General features: G+C 45.2%; 1 protein-coding gene across 2 annotated transcripts in view; it reads left to right on the top strand.

Annotated features, from left to right (window-relative positions):
- The first annotated feature begins 2,107 nt into the window (after nt 1-2,107).
- The window catches only part of DHX36 (DEAH-box helicase 36), a 92,639-nt gene continuing 76,530 nt past the window's right edge, over nt 2,108-18,216 (top strand). The window contains exons 1-9 of one of the 2 annotated variants that reach the window (XM_044291037.1): nt 2,108-2,413; nt 3,229-3,362; nt 6,146-6,196; nt 6,992-7,211; nt 10,208-10,246; nt 11,684-11,854; nt 12,302-12,381; nt 13,868-13,942; nt 14,038-14,204. In XM_044291037.1, the coding sequence (XP_044146972.1) occupies nt 2,207-2,413; nt 3,229-3,362; nt 6,146-6,196; nt 6,992-7,211; nt 10,208-10,246; nt 11,684-11,854; nt 12,302-12,381; nt 13,868-13,942; nt 14,038-14,204 (1,144 nt within the window). In that variant the 5' untranslated portion in view covers nt 2,108-2,206. The remainder of the gene's footprint in view (nt 2,414-3,228; nt 3,363-6,145; nt 6,197-6,991; nt 7,212-10,207; nt 10,247-11,683; nt 11,855-12,301; nt 12,382-13,867; nt 13,943-14,037; nt 14,205-18,216) is intronic. The other variant, XM_044291038.1, reaches the window with a different exon arrangement.

Below are 18,216 nucleotides of genomic sequence, written 5' to 3'. Positions count from 1 at the left end.
ATACACACTGACACAGAGAATGCTATCAATCACTGATAACACCTCCCTGTGTACAACTATCAGTGACTGACAGCTATCTGTGTATACACACTTACACAGAGAATGGTATCAATCATTGATAACACCTCCTCTGTGTACAACTATCAGTGACTGACAGCTATCTATGTATACACACTTACACGGAGAATGCTATCAATCACTGATAACACCTCTCCTGTGTAGGCTGACTATGCATACACACTTACACAGAGAATGCTATCAATCACTGATAACACCTCCCCTGTGTACAACTATCAGTGACTAACAGCTATGTATACACACTTACACAGAGAATGCTATCAATCACTGATAACACCTCTCCTGTGTACAGCTATCAGTGACTGGCTGCTATCTCTGAATACACCCTTACACAGAGAATGCTATCAGTCACTGCTAACACCTCCTCTGTGTACAACTATTAGTGACTGACAGTTGCCTCTGTATACACACGCACACAGATAATACTATCAATCACTGATAACACCTCCCCTATGTACAACTATCAGTAACTGACTGCTATCTCTGAATACACACTTACACAGAGAATACTATCAGTCTCTGCTAACACCTCCTCTGTGTACAACTATCAGTGACTGACAGCTATCTATGCATACACACTTACACGGAGAATGCTATCAATCACTGATAACACCTCTCCTGTGTAGGCTATGTATACACACTTATATAGTAAATGCTGTAAATCACTGATAACACGTCCCCTGTGTATAACTATCAGTGACGGACAGCTATAGCCGTATACAAGCTTACACAGAGAATGCCATCAGTCACTGATAACACCTCCCCTATGTACAGTTATCAGTGATTGAAAGCTATCTATGTATACACACTTAGGGCTCATTCACATGACCGTAAGAATGGTTATGCATCCGTTACGCAATTTTGCGGAACAGGTGCACACCCATTCATTTCAATGGGGCTGTCCGCATCCGTTGTTTCGTTCTGCGGTCCCGCAAAAAATATATAGACTGTGGACAAAAATAGGCATTTCTATAATAGGTTGCCTGTTCCGGGAAAGCATACTGCCAGCATCCGTGTTTTGCAGATCTGTAATTTTCAGACTGCAAAACACATTGCGGTCATGTGAAAGCGCCATAACACAGAGAATGCTATCATCCCCACCATGTGCAAGTAAGGGTACTTTCCCAATTGCGTTTTTCTTTTCCAGCATAGAGTTCTGTCCTAGGGGCTCTATACCGGAAAAGAACTGATCAGTTTTATCCCCATGCATTCTGAATGGAGAGCAATCCGTTCAGGATGCATCGGGATGTCTTCAGTTCAGTCTTTTTGAATGTTCAGGACGGAGATAATACCGCAGCATGCTACGGTTTTATCTCCGGCCCCAAAAAATGAACACTTGCCGGCATTTTTTCCACAAGAATGTATTATTGCCGGATCTGGCATTCATAATACCGGAATGCCGAATCCGTCCTTCCGGTCTGTGCATGCGCAGACTGAAAAAAAGGTGAAAAAAAATAAATGCTGGATCAGTTTTTCCGGATGACACAGGAAAGACGGATCCGGCATTTCAATGCATTTTGATCAGGATCCTGATCAGTTTTGCCGGATTACTCTGCCGCAAGTGTGAAAGTAGCCTTACAAATGCCATCAGTTTGCATACATTTTGACGGATCCGGCAGGCAGTTCCGGCGATGGAACTGCTTGCCGGATCACTCTGCTGCAAGTGTGAAACTTGCAGCAGAGTGACACCCCAGCATACTACATTCTACGACCACCCACGGTCTCCCGTCTGCTTTCCCTCCCTTCACTTCTTGCACCCCAAAAGAAAACATTTCTCCCCAAATGATGCTCATTGTTCCCGCACCATCCCTACCCCCGAACTCCCTTTCTCGCACAGTCCTATCAGCTGAACCAACCGTGACCAGCCCAAGAACCGGGCACAAACTCCCACTGTTCTGCTGGAAGAAGGCGATCTTCCTATATAACATTGAGTCACGTGACCCCTGACGTCACATCTCCTTCTAGCAACTCCATGCTCGCATCAACCCTGTGGGCGCACGCGCGTTTCCACTCCGTACGGTGGCCTGACTGGACCAATTTTCGGCTGGTTCGAGTCTCGTGCAGCTGTGCCGGTTTGGCTAAGGTGGTCCCGGTAGTTTTTTTTTCTTCTGCGCCATCATCCAGAGGCATGAGTTACGAGCATCGGAAAGGATGGGGCCGGGGTCGTGGGGGAAGAGGGCGAGGATCCTCCTCATCCTCCCACGATGGGGGCTCTTCCATGGAGGCAGGCGAAGTTGTGAGAGAAAGACCACCGCCGCACCTGAGAGGCCGGGAAATAGGAATGTGGTATGCACGGAGGCAGGGCCCGAAGAGGAAAGATAGGGAAAGGTTGGAGGTAAGCCTGTCATGTGCCCTGTGTTCAGCATCTGTCACACCTGTCCTCGTCACCCCCCCCCCCATGGGACACCTGTCCTGGTCACACCCCCCCCATGGGACACCTGTCCTCGTCATCCCCCCCCCTCCCCGTGGGACACCTGTCCTCGTCATCCCCCCCCTCCCCGTGGGACACCTGTCCTCGTCACCCCCCCCCCCATGGGACACCTGTCCTCGTCACCCCCCCCCCCATGGGACACCTGTCCTCGTCACCCCCCCCATGGGACACCTGTCCTCGTCACCCCCCCCCTCCCCATGGGACACCTGTCACAGGCTGAGGAAGAGACGATTGCATTCAGCTTAGTGCTGTAACCTCTTCAAATAGCTAATGTATAGCTTATAGATGCTCCCACCCAGAAGTCAGAATTGCTCCCACCACGAGCAACAGATGTTCTTTGTCTTAGAATTCCATATCGCTCACATCACCGCCATCCATCTTCAGTTGGACAAGTTAACTCTAGGAAAATGCCATGGTTTTGTGACTTCTAGGACACCCACTGATCCTGAAGCAAGCAGCGCTCCCTCACACCCGCCGTGCAGTAAATGGCACCACAACTTCCTTCAGGTGAATGTGGCTCAGTTCCCTGCGCAGCAGATGGGAAGGAGTGGTAGAGATATGAGAAGGACTTTACTTGTGTTATAAAAGGGTTACTACAGGATAAGAATATGGGGTCCAGTGGTGGTGCCATTTTTACATTCAAGGCAAAGTCAATTCTCCTTGACTGAAATTGTGGAATATTTGATGCATGAATCTCTGGGTCTTTCTGTTATCTGTAGAGAGCTGTGGTCCAGATGGATGAATCCAGAGAACAGCATATCGCGCATCTTCTGAACTGTGTGCAAGCGCAAAGCAAAGATGTCAAGCAGGAGCCGTCTTCGGAGGAGTCGTGGTGGGCAACCGAAAATGAAAGGTACTCTTGTTATTAATGGCACCTGTGTCCCTCATATGGCTGTGCGCCTCCGCTCGTCCCGTCATCATGATGGAGCTCTGCTCATGAATAATACCCTGCAGTATTTGGAGGGTCTGTTACATCCAGGCATGGGGTTTCTCTCCATGCTCCAAATACTGTGCATATATTTCATATGGTCATCAAGACATGTCAGACATTTTTATTGGTTGGATTCTGTGGCTTTCAGTTTTAGGTACAGAAATCTGATGCCCCCTGTCTGACTGGAGTGGACAAGGATGTGCCCTGCCCTCCATTCAAAGTCAGCATCCGTTTGATAACAAGTTGTCAATTCATTTGTGCGTTTCTTGTTAATTCCCAGAGAATACAAGTACAGACTTTTCAGGAGCGGATCTGTCATCGGACCGTGCAGTATGTGGACAGGTCTGCTCTCCTGATGGCACAAGAAGATATTGTGTCATTTGGGTTTCTAGGAGTGATCGTTATGAGTCTGATGTTCTCCTGCCTCCGCTGATTAGTCTTTTCCGGCTGGCTGCTATATATTTGCATACACGGCAGTCACTATTGGGCAGACGGGGAGAACACTTTCCTCAGGATCATACCAGACTCCTAAACTACAGTTGCAAGAAAAAGTATGTGAACCCTTTGGAATTATATGGATTTCTGCACAAATTGGTCATAACATGTGATCTTATCTTCATCTAAGTCACAACAATAGACAATCACAGTCTGCCTAAACTAATAACACACACAGAATTAAATGTTACCATGTTTTTATTGAACACACCATGTAAACATTCACAGTGCAGGTGGAAAAGTATGTGAACCCCTGGATTTAATAACTGGTTGAACCTTCTTTGGCAGCAATAACTTCAACCAAACGTTTCCTGTAGTTGCAGATCAGACGTGCACAACGGTCAGGAGTAATTCTTGACCATTCCTCTTTACAGAACTGTTTCAGTTCAGCAATATTCTTGGGATGTCTGCTGTGAATCGCTTTCTTGAGGTCATGCCACAGCATCTCAATCGGGTTGAGGTCAGGACTCTGACTGGGCCACTCCAGAAGGCGTATTGTCTTCTGTTTAAGCCATTCTCTTGTCGATTTACTTGTCCTGTTGCAACACCCATCTTCTGTTGAGCTTCAGCTGGTGGACAGATGGCCTTAAGTTCTCCTGCAAAATGTCTTGATAAACTTGGGAATTCACTTTTCCTTCGATAGCAATCCATCCAGGCCCTGACGCAGCAAAGCAGCCCCAAACCATGATGCCCCCAACACCATACTTCACAGTTGGGATGAGGTTTTGATGTTGGTGTGCTGTGCCTCTTTTTCTCCACACATAGTTTTGTGTGTTTCTTCCAAACAACTCAACTTTGGTTTCATCTGTCCACAGAATATTTTGCCAGTACTGCTGTGGAACATCCAGGTGCTCTTGTGCAAACTGTAAATGTGCAGCAATGTTTTTTTTGGACAGCAGTGGCTTCCTCTGTGGTATCCTCCCATGAAATCCATTCTTGTTTAGTGTTTTACGTATCGTAGATTCGCTAACAGGGATGTTAGCATATGCCAGAGACTTTTGTAAGTCTTTAGCTGACACTCTAGGATTCTTCTTCACCTCATTGTGCAGTCTGCGCTGTGCTCTTGCAGTCATCTTTATAGGACGGCCACTCCTAGGGAGAGTAGCAGCAGTGCTGAACTTTCTCCATTTATAGAGAATTTGTCTTACCGTGGACTGATGAACCGCAAGGCTTTTGGAGATACTTTTATAACCCTTTCCAGCTTTATGCAAGTCAACAATTCTTAATCGTAGGTCTTCTGAGAGCTCTTTGTGCGAGGCATCATTCACATCAGGCAATGTTTCTAGTGAAAAGCAAACCCAGAACTGGTGTGTGTTTTTTATATTGCAGGGCAGCTGTAACCAACACCTCCAATCTCATCTCATTGATTGGACTCCAGTTGGCTGACACCTCACTCCAATTAGCTCTTGGAGATGTCATTAGTCTAGGGGTTCACATACATTTTCCACCTGCACTGTGAATGTTTACATGGTGTGTTCAATAAAAACATGGTAACATTTAATTCTTTGTGTGTTATTAGTTTAAGCAGACTGTGATTGTCTATTGTTGTGACTTAGATGAAGATCAGATCACATTTTATGACCAATTTGTGCAGAAATCCATATCATTCCAAAGGGTTCACATACTTTTTCTTTAAAACTGTACGTGTCCAGTGCATTGTTTGAATGCTGCTTTAAGACATTGGCAATGGCATTATTGAACAATGGCCCTGCCCCTGTATGATATCACAGAACAGAGGACAGATCCGCTTGTCTCAGTATTGACATTGGTAGCCATCAATGATGGAGTAAACTGGCTTCCGTAGTGGTGCTCTTACCTCGGCAGGCCTCTTTACTTGTTAGGCCTCTTTACACGGGCGTCGCGTGTGAGAGCTGGATAGGATGCGGGTGCGTCACGGGAAAATGCGTGATTTTTCTGTGCGAGTGCAAAGCATTTTAATGCATGTTTGGTACCCAGACCCGATTTTATTATTTCCCCTTATACCATGGTTATAAGGGAAAATAATAGCATTCTTAATACAGAATGCAAAATAAATTTAAACTCACCTTATCCACTTGTTCGTGCTGCCCGGCTTCTCTTCTCTTCTTCTTTTGAGGACCTAGGAGGAAAACGACCTTTGGTGACGTCACTGTGCTCATCACATGGTCCGCCACATAGCACATTAACATGGTGATTGATCATGACGTCACCAAATGTCCTTTTCCTCCTAGGTCCTCGAAGAAGAAACAAGAGAAGCCGGGCAGAGCGAACAAGTGGGTGAGGTGAGTTTAATTATTTCTTTATTTAATTTTTTTAACCTCTCTATCCCTAATTTACTTAGCATTCTGCATTAAGAATGCTATTATTTTCCCTTATAACCATGTTATAAGGGAAATTAATAAAGATCGGGTCCGCATCCGGATCGTCTCCTAGTAACCATGCGTGAAAATCGCACCACATCCGCACTTGCTTGAGGATGCTTGCGATTTTCCCGCAGCCCCATTCACTTCTATGGGCCTGCGTTGCGCGAAAAATGCACAATATAGAGCATGCTGCGATTTTTCACGCAACGCACAAGTGATGCGTGAAAATCACCGCTTATGTGCACAGCCCCATAGAAGTGAATGGGTCCGGATTCAGTGCGGTTGCAATGTGTTCACCTCACGCGTTCCACCCGCGTGGAAAACTCGTCCGTGTGAAAGAGGCCTTAGTGGTCAGATTCTTGTGAATAAGACATCCGGCCATATTCTAGAGATATGCCACCAGTGTCTATGCTGAGACAACCCCTAAGAAGCTTTGGTTATATGCAATATTAAGCTTTTGATGGATATGAAACTGATGTGAGGCTGTCAAGCAGCATTTGTAGATCTTGTTGGGTCAAAACGTGCAACTCAATGTTGTAATGATCCCTCAGATCAGTTACAGGCAAAAGACAGTATGGTCAGGGGATGCTGCCAGCCTGAGCCTGTTCAGAATGCAGTTCACATGTATCATGTAAGCTGTAATGCCATGTGTAGATGTACATGTATATGTGCTAGCGGACATCCTGTTTTTCATTGGGTAATTGTTCACAACAGAAATAGTGCCGCCCCTGACATCGCATTTGCAGAAGATGACGTGAAAGATACCTGGGATGATGAGGAGGAGGAGGAGGAGAAGGAGCAGGAGCAGGAGAAGGAGCAGGAGAAACTTGCTGCGTCCTGTTATGGAGAGAACAGAGTTAATGCAGCCTTGGATCGAAGCCTTAAAGAAGATCTACAGTATAAAATGGCCGATAGTAGATACCGTGAAATGCAGGTGCCGGTTTGGTTTTGATCTGTTAAAGGGATTTTCTTAGAACTTATTTATCACCGGGGTGGTCCCACTGATCACAAAATTAATTGCACCCTCTCTCCAGTTATGATTAGGAGGCGAGCATGCTCACTGAGTTGTGGACTCTGTCCTGTAGTGAGGAGGAACAGGGAACACAGGACTCCTGTTCTCATGATCAGTGAGGTCCCCAGCGACTGTCTCACTTCAGCAAAGGACATTTATCATGTAGGTAAAGTTAATACAAGCCACTTACTAATGTATTGTGATTGCCCATATTGATTCCTTTTCTGGCTGGATTCATTTTTCCCATCACATTATACACTGCTCGTTTCCATGGATACGACCACCCTGCAATCCATTAGCGGTGGCCGATCTTGCACACTATAGGAAAAATTGCCAGCCTCTCTTGTGGCCAGGACTGTGGGAGTGCACATAGGCCGGTGCTTTTTCCTATAGTGTGCAAGCACGACCACCGCTGATGGACTGTAGGGTGGTTGTAACTATGGAAACGAGCAATGTGTAATGTGATAAAAAAAAAAAAAGCCAGCAAAGGCGGCAATATGGATAATAACAATGCATTAGTAAGTGTCTTGTCTTGGCATTTATCATGTCGAGAAAGTTATGTGCTGAAGTGATGCATCCTCTTTAATTTTGAGTCTAAGGCCCCTTTCACACAGGCGAGTATTCCGCGCGGATGCAATGCGTGAGTTGAACTGAATACCGACCCATTAATTTCTATGGGGCTTTTCACATGAGCGGTGATTTTCACGCATCACTTGTGCGTTGCGTGAAAATCGCAGCATGCTCTATTTTGTGCGTTTTTCACGTAACGCAGGCCCCATAGAAATGAATGGGGTTGTGTGAAAATCGAAAGCATCCGCAAGCAAGTGCGGATGCGGTGCGATTTTCACGCACGGTTGCTAGGAGACGATCGGGATGGAGACCCGATCATTATTATTTTCCCTTATAACATGGTTATAAGGGAAAATAATAGCATTCTGAATACAGAATGCATAGTAAAATAGCGCTGGAGGGGTTAAAAATTAAATAATTTAACTCGCCTTAATCCACTTGATCGCGTAGCCGGCATTAGGGATCGACCGATTATCGGATTTACCGATATTATCGGCCGATATTCAGGATTTTGAACGCTATCGGTATCGGCATTTATTTTGCCGATATTCCGATAGTGTATGGGGAACACAGATCGCGCTGCTGTCAGCGCTCTCCGTGTTCCCCTTAGCAGCACAGGGGAGAAGGAAGCAGCGTCTCCTCCCCCTGTGCTGCTGCTGCTGCCGCAAATGAAAGGACAGGGGACAAGAGGAGGGGAGGAGCTATGGCCACTGCGCCACCAATGAAGCTTAATCTCTCATTTATTCATATACAGGAGGCGGGAGCTGCAGGATCACATAGCCGGCTCCCGACCTCTATGAGCTGTAGCTGCGATCTGCGGTAGTTAACTCCTCAGGTGCCGCGGATCGCAGCTACTGCTCATAGAGGTCGGGAGCCGGCTATGTGATCCTGCAGCTCCCGCCTCCTGTATATGAATAAATAAGAGATTAAGCTTCATTGGTGGCGCAGTGCGCCCCCCAGTATTAGACATTGGTGGCGCAGTGCCCCCCCCCCCCCAAGCCCCCCAGTATTAGACATTGGTGGCGCAGTGCGCCCCCCCTCCCCCCCAGTATTAAGCATTGGTGGCGCAGTGCGCCTCCCCCCCCCCCCCCCAAGCCCCCCCAGTATTAAGCATTGGTGGCGCAGTGCGCCCCCCCACCCCCCCAGTATTAAGCAGTGGTGGCGCATAGGGCCCCCCCACCCCAGTCGCAGTGCGCCCCCCCCCCCACAGGATCCCCTCTCCCCTGCTCCTCCGATCGGAGCCCCAGCAGTGTAATGCTGGGGCTCCGATCGGTTACCATGGCAGCCAGGACGCTATTGAAGCCCTGGCTGCCATGATAAGCTCCATGCTGCTGTGTGCACAAAGCACACAGCAGCAGGGACAGTGTGAGCTCCTATTCACCCTGACAAGGGTTCTAGTCCCTAAGGGGGCTAAAAGTTAGTTTAAAAAAAAAGTTACAAAAATATAAATAAAAACACCAAAATATTAAATATAAATGAAAAAGAAAGATTTACAACAAAAAAAAATACACATTAACAATAAACATTAATTTTCAGCAGATTTGTGGGAATTTTTATTTTATTTTTCAAAAAAGAAAATTCCCAGAATATCGGTATAAATTATCGGCTATCGGCCTGAAAGTTCACAAATTATCGGTATCGGCCCTAAAAAATCTATATCGGTCGATCCCTAGCCGGCATCTCTTCTGTCTGTCTTCTGTGCTGTGTGCAGCAACAGGACCTGTGGTGACATCACTCTGGTCATCACATGATCTTTTACCATGGTGATGGATCATGTGATGACCGGAGTGACGTCACCACAGGTCCTGTTGCTGCACACAGCACAGAAGACAGACAGAAGAGATGCCGGCTACGCAATCAAGTGGATTAAGGTGAGTTAAATTATTTTTTATTTTTTTCTAACCCCTCCAGCGCTATTGTACTATGCATTCTGTATTCAGAATGCTATTTCCCTATAACCATGTTATAAGGGAAAATGATACAATCTACAGAACACTGATCCCAAGCCTGAACTTCTGTGAAGAAGTTCGGGTTTGGGTACCAAACATGCACGATTTTTCTAACGCATTACAATGTTTTGCACTCGCGCAGAATAAATGCACGTGTTCCCGCAATGCACTCGCACCTTTTTCCACAACACCCGTCTGAAAGAGGCCTAAGTCTAAACTCAGATTTTCCGTTCACTTTCTTTGGCCATTCAATATTGACCGCAGGGATTACCGCCATAGGGGTTGTCACTTTGGAATTAGCTTCTTGTAAACTGACGATCACATCAAAGTTAGTCAGCATGTTCAATCCATGACTTAGTGAAGTTCTCTCAGTTTTGTTTTGTTTTGTTTTTTTACCAGGTATTTCGTCAAAAGTTACCTTCATACAAAATGAAAGAGGTAAGGAAAAAACAATAATGGATCATTGTTACTTTTCCCTAACCGTTAGATAAAATCTTTTACAATCTTCTGACGCATCAGAACCTTTTATCGGTGGTGGTATGTGAGACCCTCAGTGAGTGTGGCAGAAACGCCCAGCTTCTGTTTGGAAAGTGGAGCAAGAGGACTACGGGTTCACAGACGGTCGTGGACTTCTATTAAATCTGACCTCTTCTCCATTTTGGAGAGCCAAGCAGAGCCGAAAATTAAAGGGGTAGCTTACTTTGTTTTAGCGATTGGTGGAGGTTTCAGCACCTTTAGGCCTCATGCACACGACCTTTGTTTGGGTCCGCATCCGAGCCACAAAAGATGCGGACAGCATTCCATGTGCTGTCTGCATCTGTTACTCCGTTCCGTGGTCCACAAAAAAAATATAACCTGTCCTATTCTTGTCCGTTTTGCAGACAAGAATAGGCAGTTATATTAATGGCTGTCTGCACAGTTCTGCAAATTGGCATCCGTGTTTTGTGGATCCGCAATTTGCAGACCGCAAAACACACAACGGTGGTATGCATGAGGCATTACCCCTACTGATGAAAATATTTTCTGGCTAAATTATATTTTAGAAAACTTTAACCAGATTTAGTTGAAATGGAGAGTAGCCTGAGATGTTCACTGTCGGATCATTATACATAATTTAATTCTTGTACCCTATGTGTTCTTAAAAGAATACATTTTTGAAAATAATTACAAGTATCACAAGTCCTTTTTCGCCTTTTTAGGATTTTTTTTTTTTCATTTACATAGGGGGGTTTATATAAAAAAAATCTTGAATTTCAAGTGTTCTTTATTGCATCTTTTTGGTTATGATGCTTGTGTATACCCCCGATGGAAACCTAAAGACAAAGTTTTGTCCTTAAAAACTGGTCATGGTGCACAGAAAGAACAGGGCAGGGTATTCGTGTCGTGTAATGTGTGACAGACATCACTCAGCTTAAGGGTCCATTCACACATCCGCAACGTCTTTTGCGGATCCACAGATCCGCAAAACACTGACAGTGGCAATGTGCGTTCCGCATTTTGTAGACCGCACATTGCCTGCACTAATAGAATATGCCTATTCTTGTCTGCAATTGCGGACAAGAATAGGATATGTTCTATTTTTGTTGTGAACGGAATTGCTCACCGGAAGTGCGAGTCCGCAATTCCGTGTCCGAGCAGCACATCGTGCTGCCCCATAGAAATGAATGTGTCCGATTTTGCGGAACGAAATTGCGGACGTGTGAATGGACCCTAACACTGTGTTGGAGAATGCCACCATTCTGTATGATTCTTGAGGCAACCTGTCAATGGTACGTGGCGGTAAATTATGGGCCAATAACAGTCTACTATGGATCTATCCAGTTCTGTAATACAGGGAGAAGCCTTATACTCATTGTTTTTATAATTATATTTCAGGAGATCATTAAAATAGTACATGCCAATCGAGTGACAGTTATTAGCGGAGAGACCGGATGTGGGAAGACCACGCAAGTAACTCAGTTTATTCTGGACGATTTTATTAACAGAGGAAAAGGCTCTGCTTGTCACATTGTGTGTACACAGCCCCGAAGAATCAGCGCAATTTCGGTAAGATGGAACCGCTGTTGCTACAGAATCCACAGCTTTTTTTTTTTTACCATGCTTGTATATACTCTAGTCATAGTTTTCTGTATGTATATGGTGCTGTTATACATGCATTTGAAAAGAATGTGAAAAACACTGTCGAGTTGTGGTTTTATTTATTTTATTAATATGCAATGAGGGCCTCACCATTGCTCTTGTTGCACCCGAGCTCCACTCCTTTCTGTGGTCACTGCCTGGACCTGAACTGCACATCCATGTGTTATACAATGCTCTGTGTACTGTGGGGTGCGGCACCACATGGAGACTGCCACAACACAGTGCCCACAGGCACAGCACCACAGCAGCTGCCATGCCATGATCACAGAGGCTCACTTCTCCTTGTGAAGAATCTGGTAAGTCCCTTTAATTGTGATTAGTTAATTATAACCCATCATACTTTTTTCCTTCTAGGTAGCAGAACGTGTGGCTGCAGAGCGAGCTGAGCCCTGTGGCAGGGGATGCAGCACTGGCTACCAAATACGTCTTGAATGGTATGTTGCTTTTGTAAACCATAGAACAGGCTAGCCCTGTCATTGTCCTGTAGAGATGCACAGTAATTGAGATCATGATATGGTAGATTCCAGAGTTATAGAAGTAATATTTTATGCCAAAAAAAAGCAAGCTCTCGAGGGTTAATATGTGGATATCAGTTGATGACTTTGCGAAGTCCACGTCCATCAACCAGTACTTAGAGGATTGTGTATTCAGTGAACATGCAACCAAATGATCGTTTCTATCTATGTTGAACATTCAGCTTTTTTTAATACTGATTTTGATTTCCATTCCACATGGATTTCAAATTTCCACCAAGATGTGATTTACCTGCATGCGGATCAGCCCCATCAAAAGGGGTTAATTTGTGTGCACCCCCCATAGCAGTTCAAACTGCAAATTCACTGTGGATAATTTTTGTGCGCACATGCCCTTATTGCTGTCTGGTTGCCGGGGGTCCCACTCATCAGAGTTCAGTTGAGCAGTGGTTGAGGTTGCATGCTGGACACCGCGCTCTCTTTGTAGGGGCTGTGTCATCTCAAGCATTGGTGGCATGTTGCTGGGATATGCCACCAATGTCTGATAGCTACAGGACCCACCTCTGGGAGCTGCACCTATCACTAAAATGGAGACCACACAGTGAAGGAGAGTGGGCCGCGTGTGCATGGCTGCCCTCCGTTCATTTCGGTGGGACTGACGAAAATAGCCGAGTGCAGTCTTCTCTCCTTTACATTGTGGGCTACGTTTTAGAGATAACGGCTATCAGACACTGGTGGCATAACCTAGCGATATGCCACCAGTGCTTGAGAGGACACAACCCCTTTAAGTCCCATAGATTTTGACTAGAGCAGCAGAGCAGCGCGTATGCTTGACAGACATTCCGTTTAAGAGGGTTATTCAATAGTACACGGCCACCTCTGAATCTCCCCCTTGCGTGGATCAAAACATCCGATGACAAGGGGGAAGCACTGAATAGCAGGCCGCGATGGTGACCTGCCTCCCTAGCATTGCGGGTGACGCTAGGGCAGCTGATCACTGCCTCAACCTGTTATTGGCTGCTCCCCCCCCCCCCCTCCATCGCCGGATGTTTTGATCTGCGCAAAGGGGAAATGCAGCGGTGGCCGTGCAGCGAATCTGGAGGGACGCAGGTGCTGAGGACTGGGTAAGTATTGTCTATAGGAAGGACCCGGGCATTGTGGGGGTATTTGTACTATTGGATAACCCCTTTAAGTGAGGGGACAGGGGACTGTACTTGTGATTGGTGGAGTCGGACAGTTATTCCCTCTCGTATGTATAGGGATGAGTTTTGATTCTGGGAAAACCCCTATAATATGGCTTTTATGTGAAGGCTGAGTCACAGCATTGTCCTCTCTAACACTGGCATGTTCTTTTGTACATTGTGTATAGTTATGTTGCTGTATCATTGATTGTGTTTTTCAGATATTTTATAATTCTTTTCTTTTTCTTGAATTATTATTTTTTTAGTCAGTTGCCACGGAAACAAGGATCTATTTTGTACTGTACAACCGGCGTAGTCCTGCAGTGGCTTCAGTCCGATCAGTAAGTGCTCTTTATTGTGTGTGAATGATCTCTGTTCACCTGAGCATTTCTCAGACCTTTTTTTTTCTTTTCTTTTTTTCTTTTATTTCTTTCAGGCGGTTGAACAGCGTCAGCCATGTCGTGTTAGATGAAGTCCACGAGAGGAATTTGCAATCTGACATGCTCATGGCAATAGTAAAAGATCTTTTGAAGATTCGTCCAGATCTGAAGGTCATATTAATGAGCGCCACACTGAATGCTGCAAAGTTTTCTCAGTATTTTGGTTAGTTCTCCCTTGTACTGCCGCTCTTTGAGATCCATCTGCTTAGCATCTAGAGTAGGACCATGGTATTGATTCATTCATTCTTACACTGAGTCTCTAATCTTCTAAACACAAACCACAGCTCATGGAGCTCCATGTTGTACATCTGTGTAAGCTCTGTGTCATACTTGACACTATTTTAGTATGGTCAAAAACTACAGGTGGAACGATGGGAAATATGGGGTGTAAATTCCCCCTTTGTAGGGATCTCATTACATCACATCCACAGAAGGCTTGTTATTTTGTGGAAATACCACAGATTGTCACCATTTCAGTGTATAGGGGAAACTCTGCTTGTAATACATGCAGATTTTGCTGTGGATTTGCAGTGTCTAGACTTACTTTATTACAGTACAGAACATGTGGAACATGATCCTTTATCCTCGTGATAGCGTCTTATTCTATAGACGCCTATACGCTTTTCATGCTCCCCCTAGTTTTGTTTATATTTTTACACTGCTAGGCAGAGAATTCCGCCTAGCAGTGTTCCCAGTTGCTATACCAGCACTAATGGGTGGGCTTTAGTGCTGCCGTAGGCTGTTTTACAGGCTAGGGCAGCGCTAAAGCTCGCCCATTAGTGCCGGTCACGTCATCGGGCTCACTGTTAGGCGGAAACCTCCGCCTAGCATTCCCATGCAGAGACCCGGTACGTATGGGATCTGCTGAAAAAGCCCTTGCCCTGCACTTTGATGCTCCACTCAGAGGGGCTGCCTGGGTGAAGAAGGGGTTATGTTCGGGTTCATCTCTGAACCCGGACAATCCCTTTAGTCCGAGTGTAGTAGGCGCAAGACAAAAAATGGTGCTGATGACGACACATGCATTGATTCGGCCCTGCGCTGTAAGGTGCTTGCTGTCAGAGAGCATGGTATAATCTTTATTAGTTCTCTGCAAACATCGCTGGTCCCAGTCATGTGATCAGCATATCTGGGCCAGTGATGTTTGAAGTCTGCTAATAAAGATTGGCTCTCTGATGGCAAGCGCCTGTCAGGAAGTGCCGCTGCTTGGGTTGAGCGGATGAGCTAACGCTGGGACACTGGGTGGGAGATGGGCTGCTGCGGTGACACACTGCCTAACCTTCAGTTACCTTCTCTGGGATCAGGGGCAGACTGGCCATAGACCCTACAAGGAAACTTCCTGGTGGGCCGATGTCCAGGGGACATCTGAACTCTCCTCGCAGCTTCCAGTATTGGGGTCTGCTGGGGCGGTAGTGTGTGCTGCACTATTGTATTGCTGACCCTGTCTACTTGAGTTGGCCTCGCCTCTCAATTTGGACCAGCTTACAACATGGTACCACTTTTTGTTTCCAATCCGTCCCTGTCTGTAATCTTGCTGCGCACCCACTGCTGACAGTAAGTTACATGTGAGAAGTCTTATAAAGCTGCTATGTAAATTTCTTTTACCGTGTGAGGCCTCGTGCACACAACCGTATTTTAGGTTTGCGTCCAATCCACAATTTCTTTGAGGACTGCACCCAGACCCATTCATTTCTATCGGTCTGCAAGAAATTCAGTCAACATAAAGATGTCCTTTGTGTGCCATCCGCATCCATGTGTAAATTATAGAACATTTCCTATTCTTGTTGATTTTGCTAACTAAATTAGTCAGTTGCGGCATGCACAAGGCCTGAATCTCAGGTAGTACACGGACAGTATGATTTCCTACCCTGGGAAAGCTGTGTAGCATGTTGCCTCATAAAAGGCTTGTACTTCTTGCCAGCTCATTCTGGCTGGGATGATTGGTCTGTGACTGCCTCAGGCAGGGCTGGCTGACAGCACCATTCTACCACTGGTGCTGAATGTTCCCAAATCTTGTGGCTGACTGAATTTGGCAGGAGGACCACAGTTACTCTCTATAGCACAGAGTGGGCTGGGTTTGTCAGACATCCAGTTCATGCTGTGAAAGGAAAGACTGAGTCACACCACACAAAAAAAAAAGTTTTAGATTTTAGAAAAACTGACTTTTCTAAAATTAGATTAGAAGTCCAGTCCATTGGAGTCCAGGAGAAATGGGACTACTTAAAAGTGGCACTATTGAAGGCAACAGAAAACTGCATTAGGCTTGTCAGTAAAAGCAAAAAAAGGAAGAGACCACTGTGGTACTCAGCAGAAGTGGCCAAAATCATTAAAAACAAAAAGATAGCATTTAGGAATTATAAAAAACAACAAAACGAGGATGACAGACAAATTTATAAGATTAGGCAGAGAGAGGCCAAACAAGGTATAAGAGCTTCTAAAGCACAGGCAGAAGAGAAATTGGCTCAGTCAGGGAAAAAAGGCGATAAGGCATTCTTCAGATACATAAATGGAAAAAAGGAAACTAAAACAAGGAATTACCAAATTAAAAACTAAAGAAGGAAGGTATATGGAAGAAGATAAAGAACTAGCTGACTGCCTCAATGAATACTTCTGTTCAGTTTTTACAAAGGAAAATGAAGGAGAAGGACCTCAGTTAGGAAAGAAGACTAATGAATCTTTTGATGCATGTGTCTTTACAGAGGAAGAGGTTCTAAGTCAACTGTCTAAAATTAACACAAATAAGTCACAGGGGCCTGAAGGGATACACCCAAAGCTATTAAAAGAGCTCAGCGGTGAACTAGCAAAACCATTAACAGATTTATTTAACCAGTCACTGGCGACAGGAATCGTCCCAGAAGATTGGAAATTAGCAAATGTTGTGCCCATTCACAAGAAAGGTAGTAGGGAGGAATCGGGCAACTATAGGCCAGTAAGCCTGACATCAGGGTGGATTTGATTTAAATCAAACCGATTTAAATCACTAGTCAGTAAGGCTTGATTTAAATCATAGTTTTTTACATAAAGATTCATATTTGGACAATTTTTCTTTTGTACTTAGGAAGGAGAAAAATAATCATTACCTTAATAATAACAATTTAAATAGGATTTATTCAACTGAAACTAACATTACAGCATGTTATTTGCTTAAACATCCATGTTTGTTGCAGTGTTTGCATTTTGCACGCATGCCTGCCTTACCGATGGGTAAAGGAACTAAATTAAAATATTGCCAAACTGGGTCTCTTTTACGGCCTGCTGCCATTATAGTTTTTTTCCTCCAAGGAAAGAATGTGATAAACCTCAGGTCATGCACACAAAAAGATCCAAAGGCTTGTCTGTCTGTGGCTGTGCCAGTTTCACTTTCATTTTGTAGTACTCCTTGTCTGCTTGCCTTTTCCTCCTCACACTTAGTTTCACTTTCTTCTTGTGCAGATCTATTCCACGCCAAACAATGTTTTTATTCTATTCACTGAACTTTAAACTTAGCACTGAAGGGGTTGAGTCTGTATTTATAGGTTTGTAGAAGTTAGGATTTAGGCTACTTTCACACTAGCGTTCGTCGGTCCGTTTGAAGGAGCTCACGAGCGGACCCGAACGCCTCCGTCCAGCCCTGATGCAGTTTGAATGGAGCGGATCCGCTCAGACTGCATCAGTCTGGCGGCGTTCAGCCTCCGCTCCGCTCGCCTCCGCACGGCCAGGCGGACAGCTGAACGCTGCTTGCAGCGTTCAGCTGTCCGCCTGGCCGTGCGGAGGCGAGCGGATCTGTTCAGACTTACAATGTAAGTCAATGGGAACGGATCCGCTTGAAGATGACACCATATGGCTCAATCTTCAAGCGGATCCGTCCCCCATTGACTTTACATTGAAGGTCTGAACGGATCCGCTCAGGCATCTTGCGCACTTAGAAATTTTTCTAAGTTATTAATGCAGACGGATCCGTACTGAACGGAGCCTCCGTCTGCATTAATATGATCGGATCCGTTCAGAACGGATCCGATCAAGCGCTAGTGTGAAAGTAGCCCAAGATCTTTTTCTCAACTCTTTATGTTATAAATTCAGTTTTGAGAACTCCAAAATTAAACCAAGCATCTGTGATAATATCTTGTAGGCAGAGAAACTGCCCAATAATTTAACAAAAACCTCTGGAAGAGCATGACATTGGGAATGGATTAATGGAA

This window comes from Bufo gargarizans, chromosome 4 (genome assembly GCF_014858855.1).
Source record: "Bufo gargarizans isolate SCDJY-AF-19 chromosome 4, ASM1485885v1, whole genome shotgun sequence".
Lineage (NCBI taxonomy): Eukaryota > Metazoa > Chordata > Amphibia > Anura > Bufonidae > Bufo > Bufo gargarizans.
This window is presented reverse-complemented; position numbering and strand designations above follow the sequence as displayed.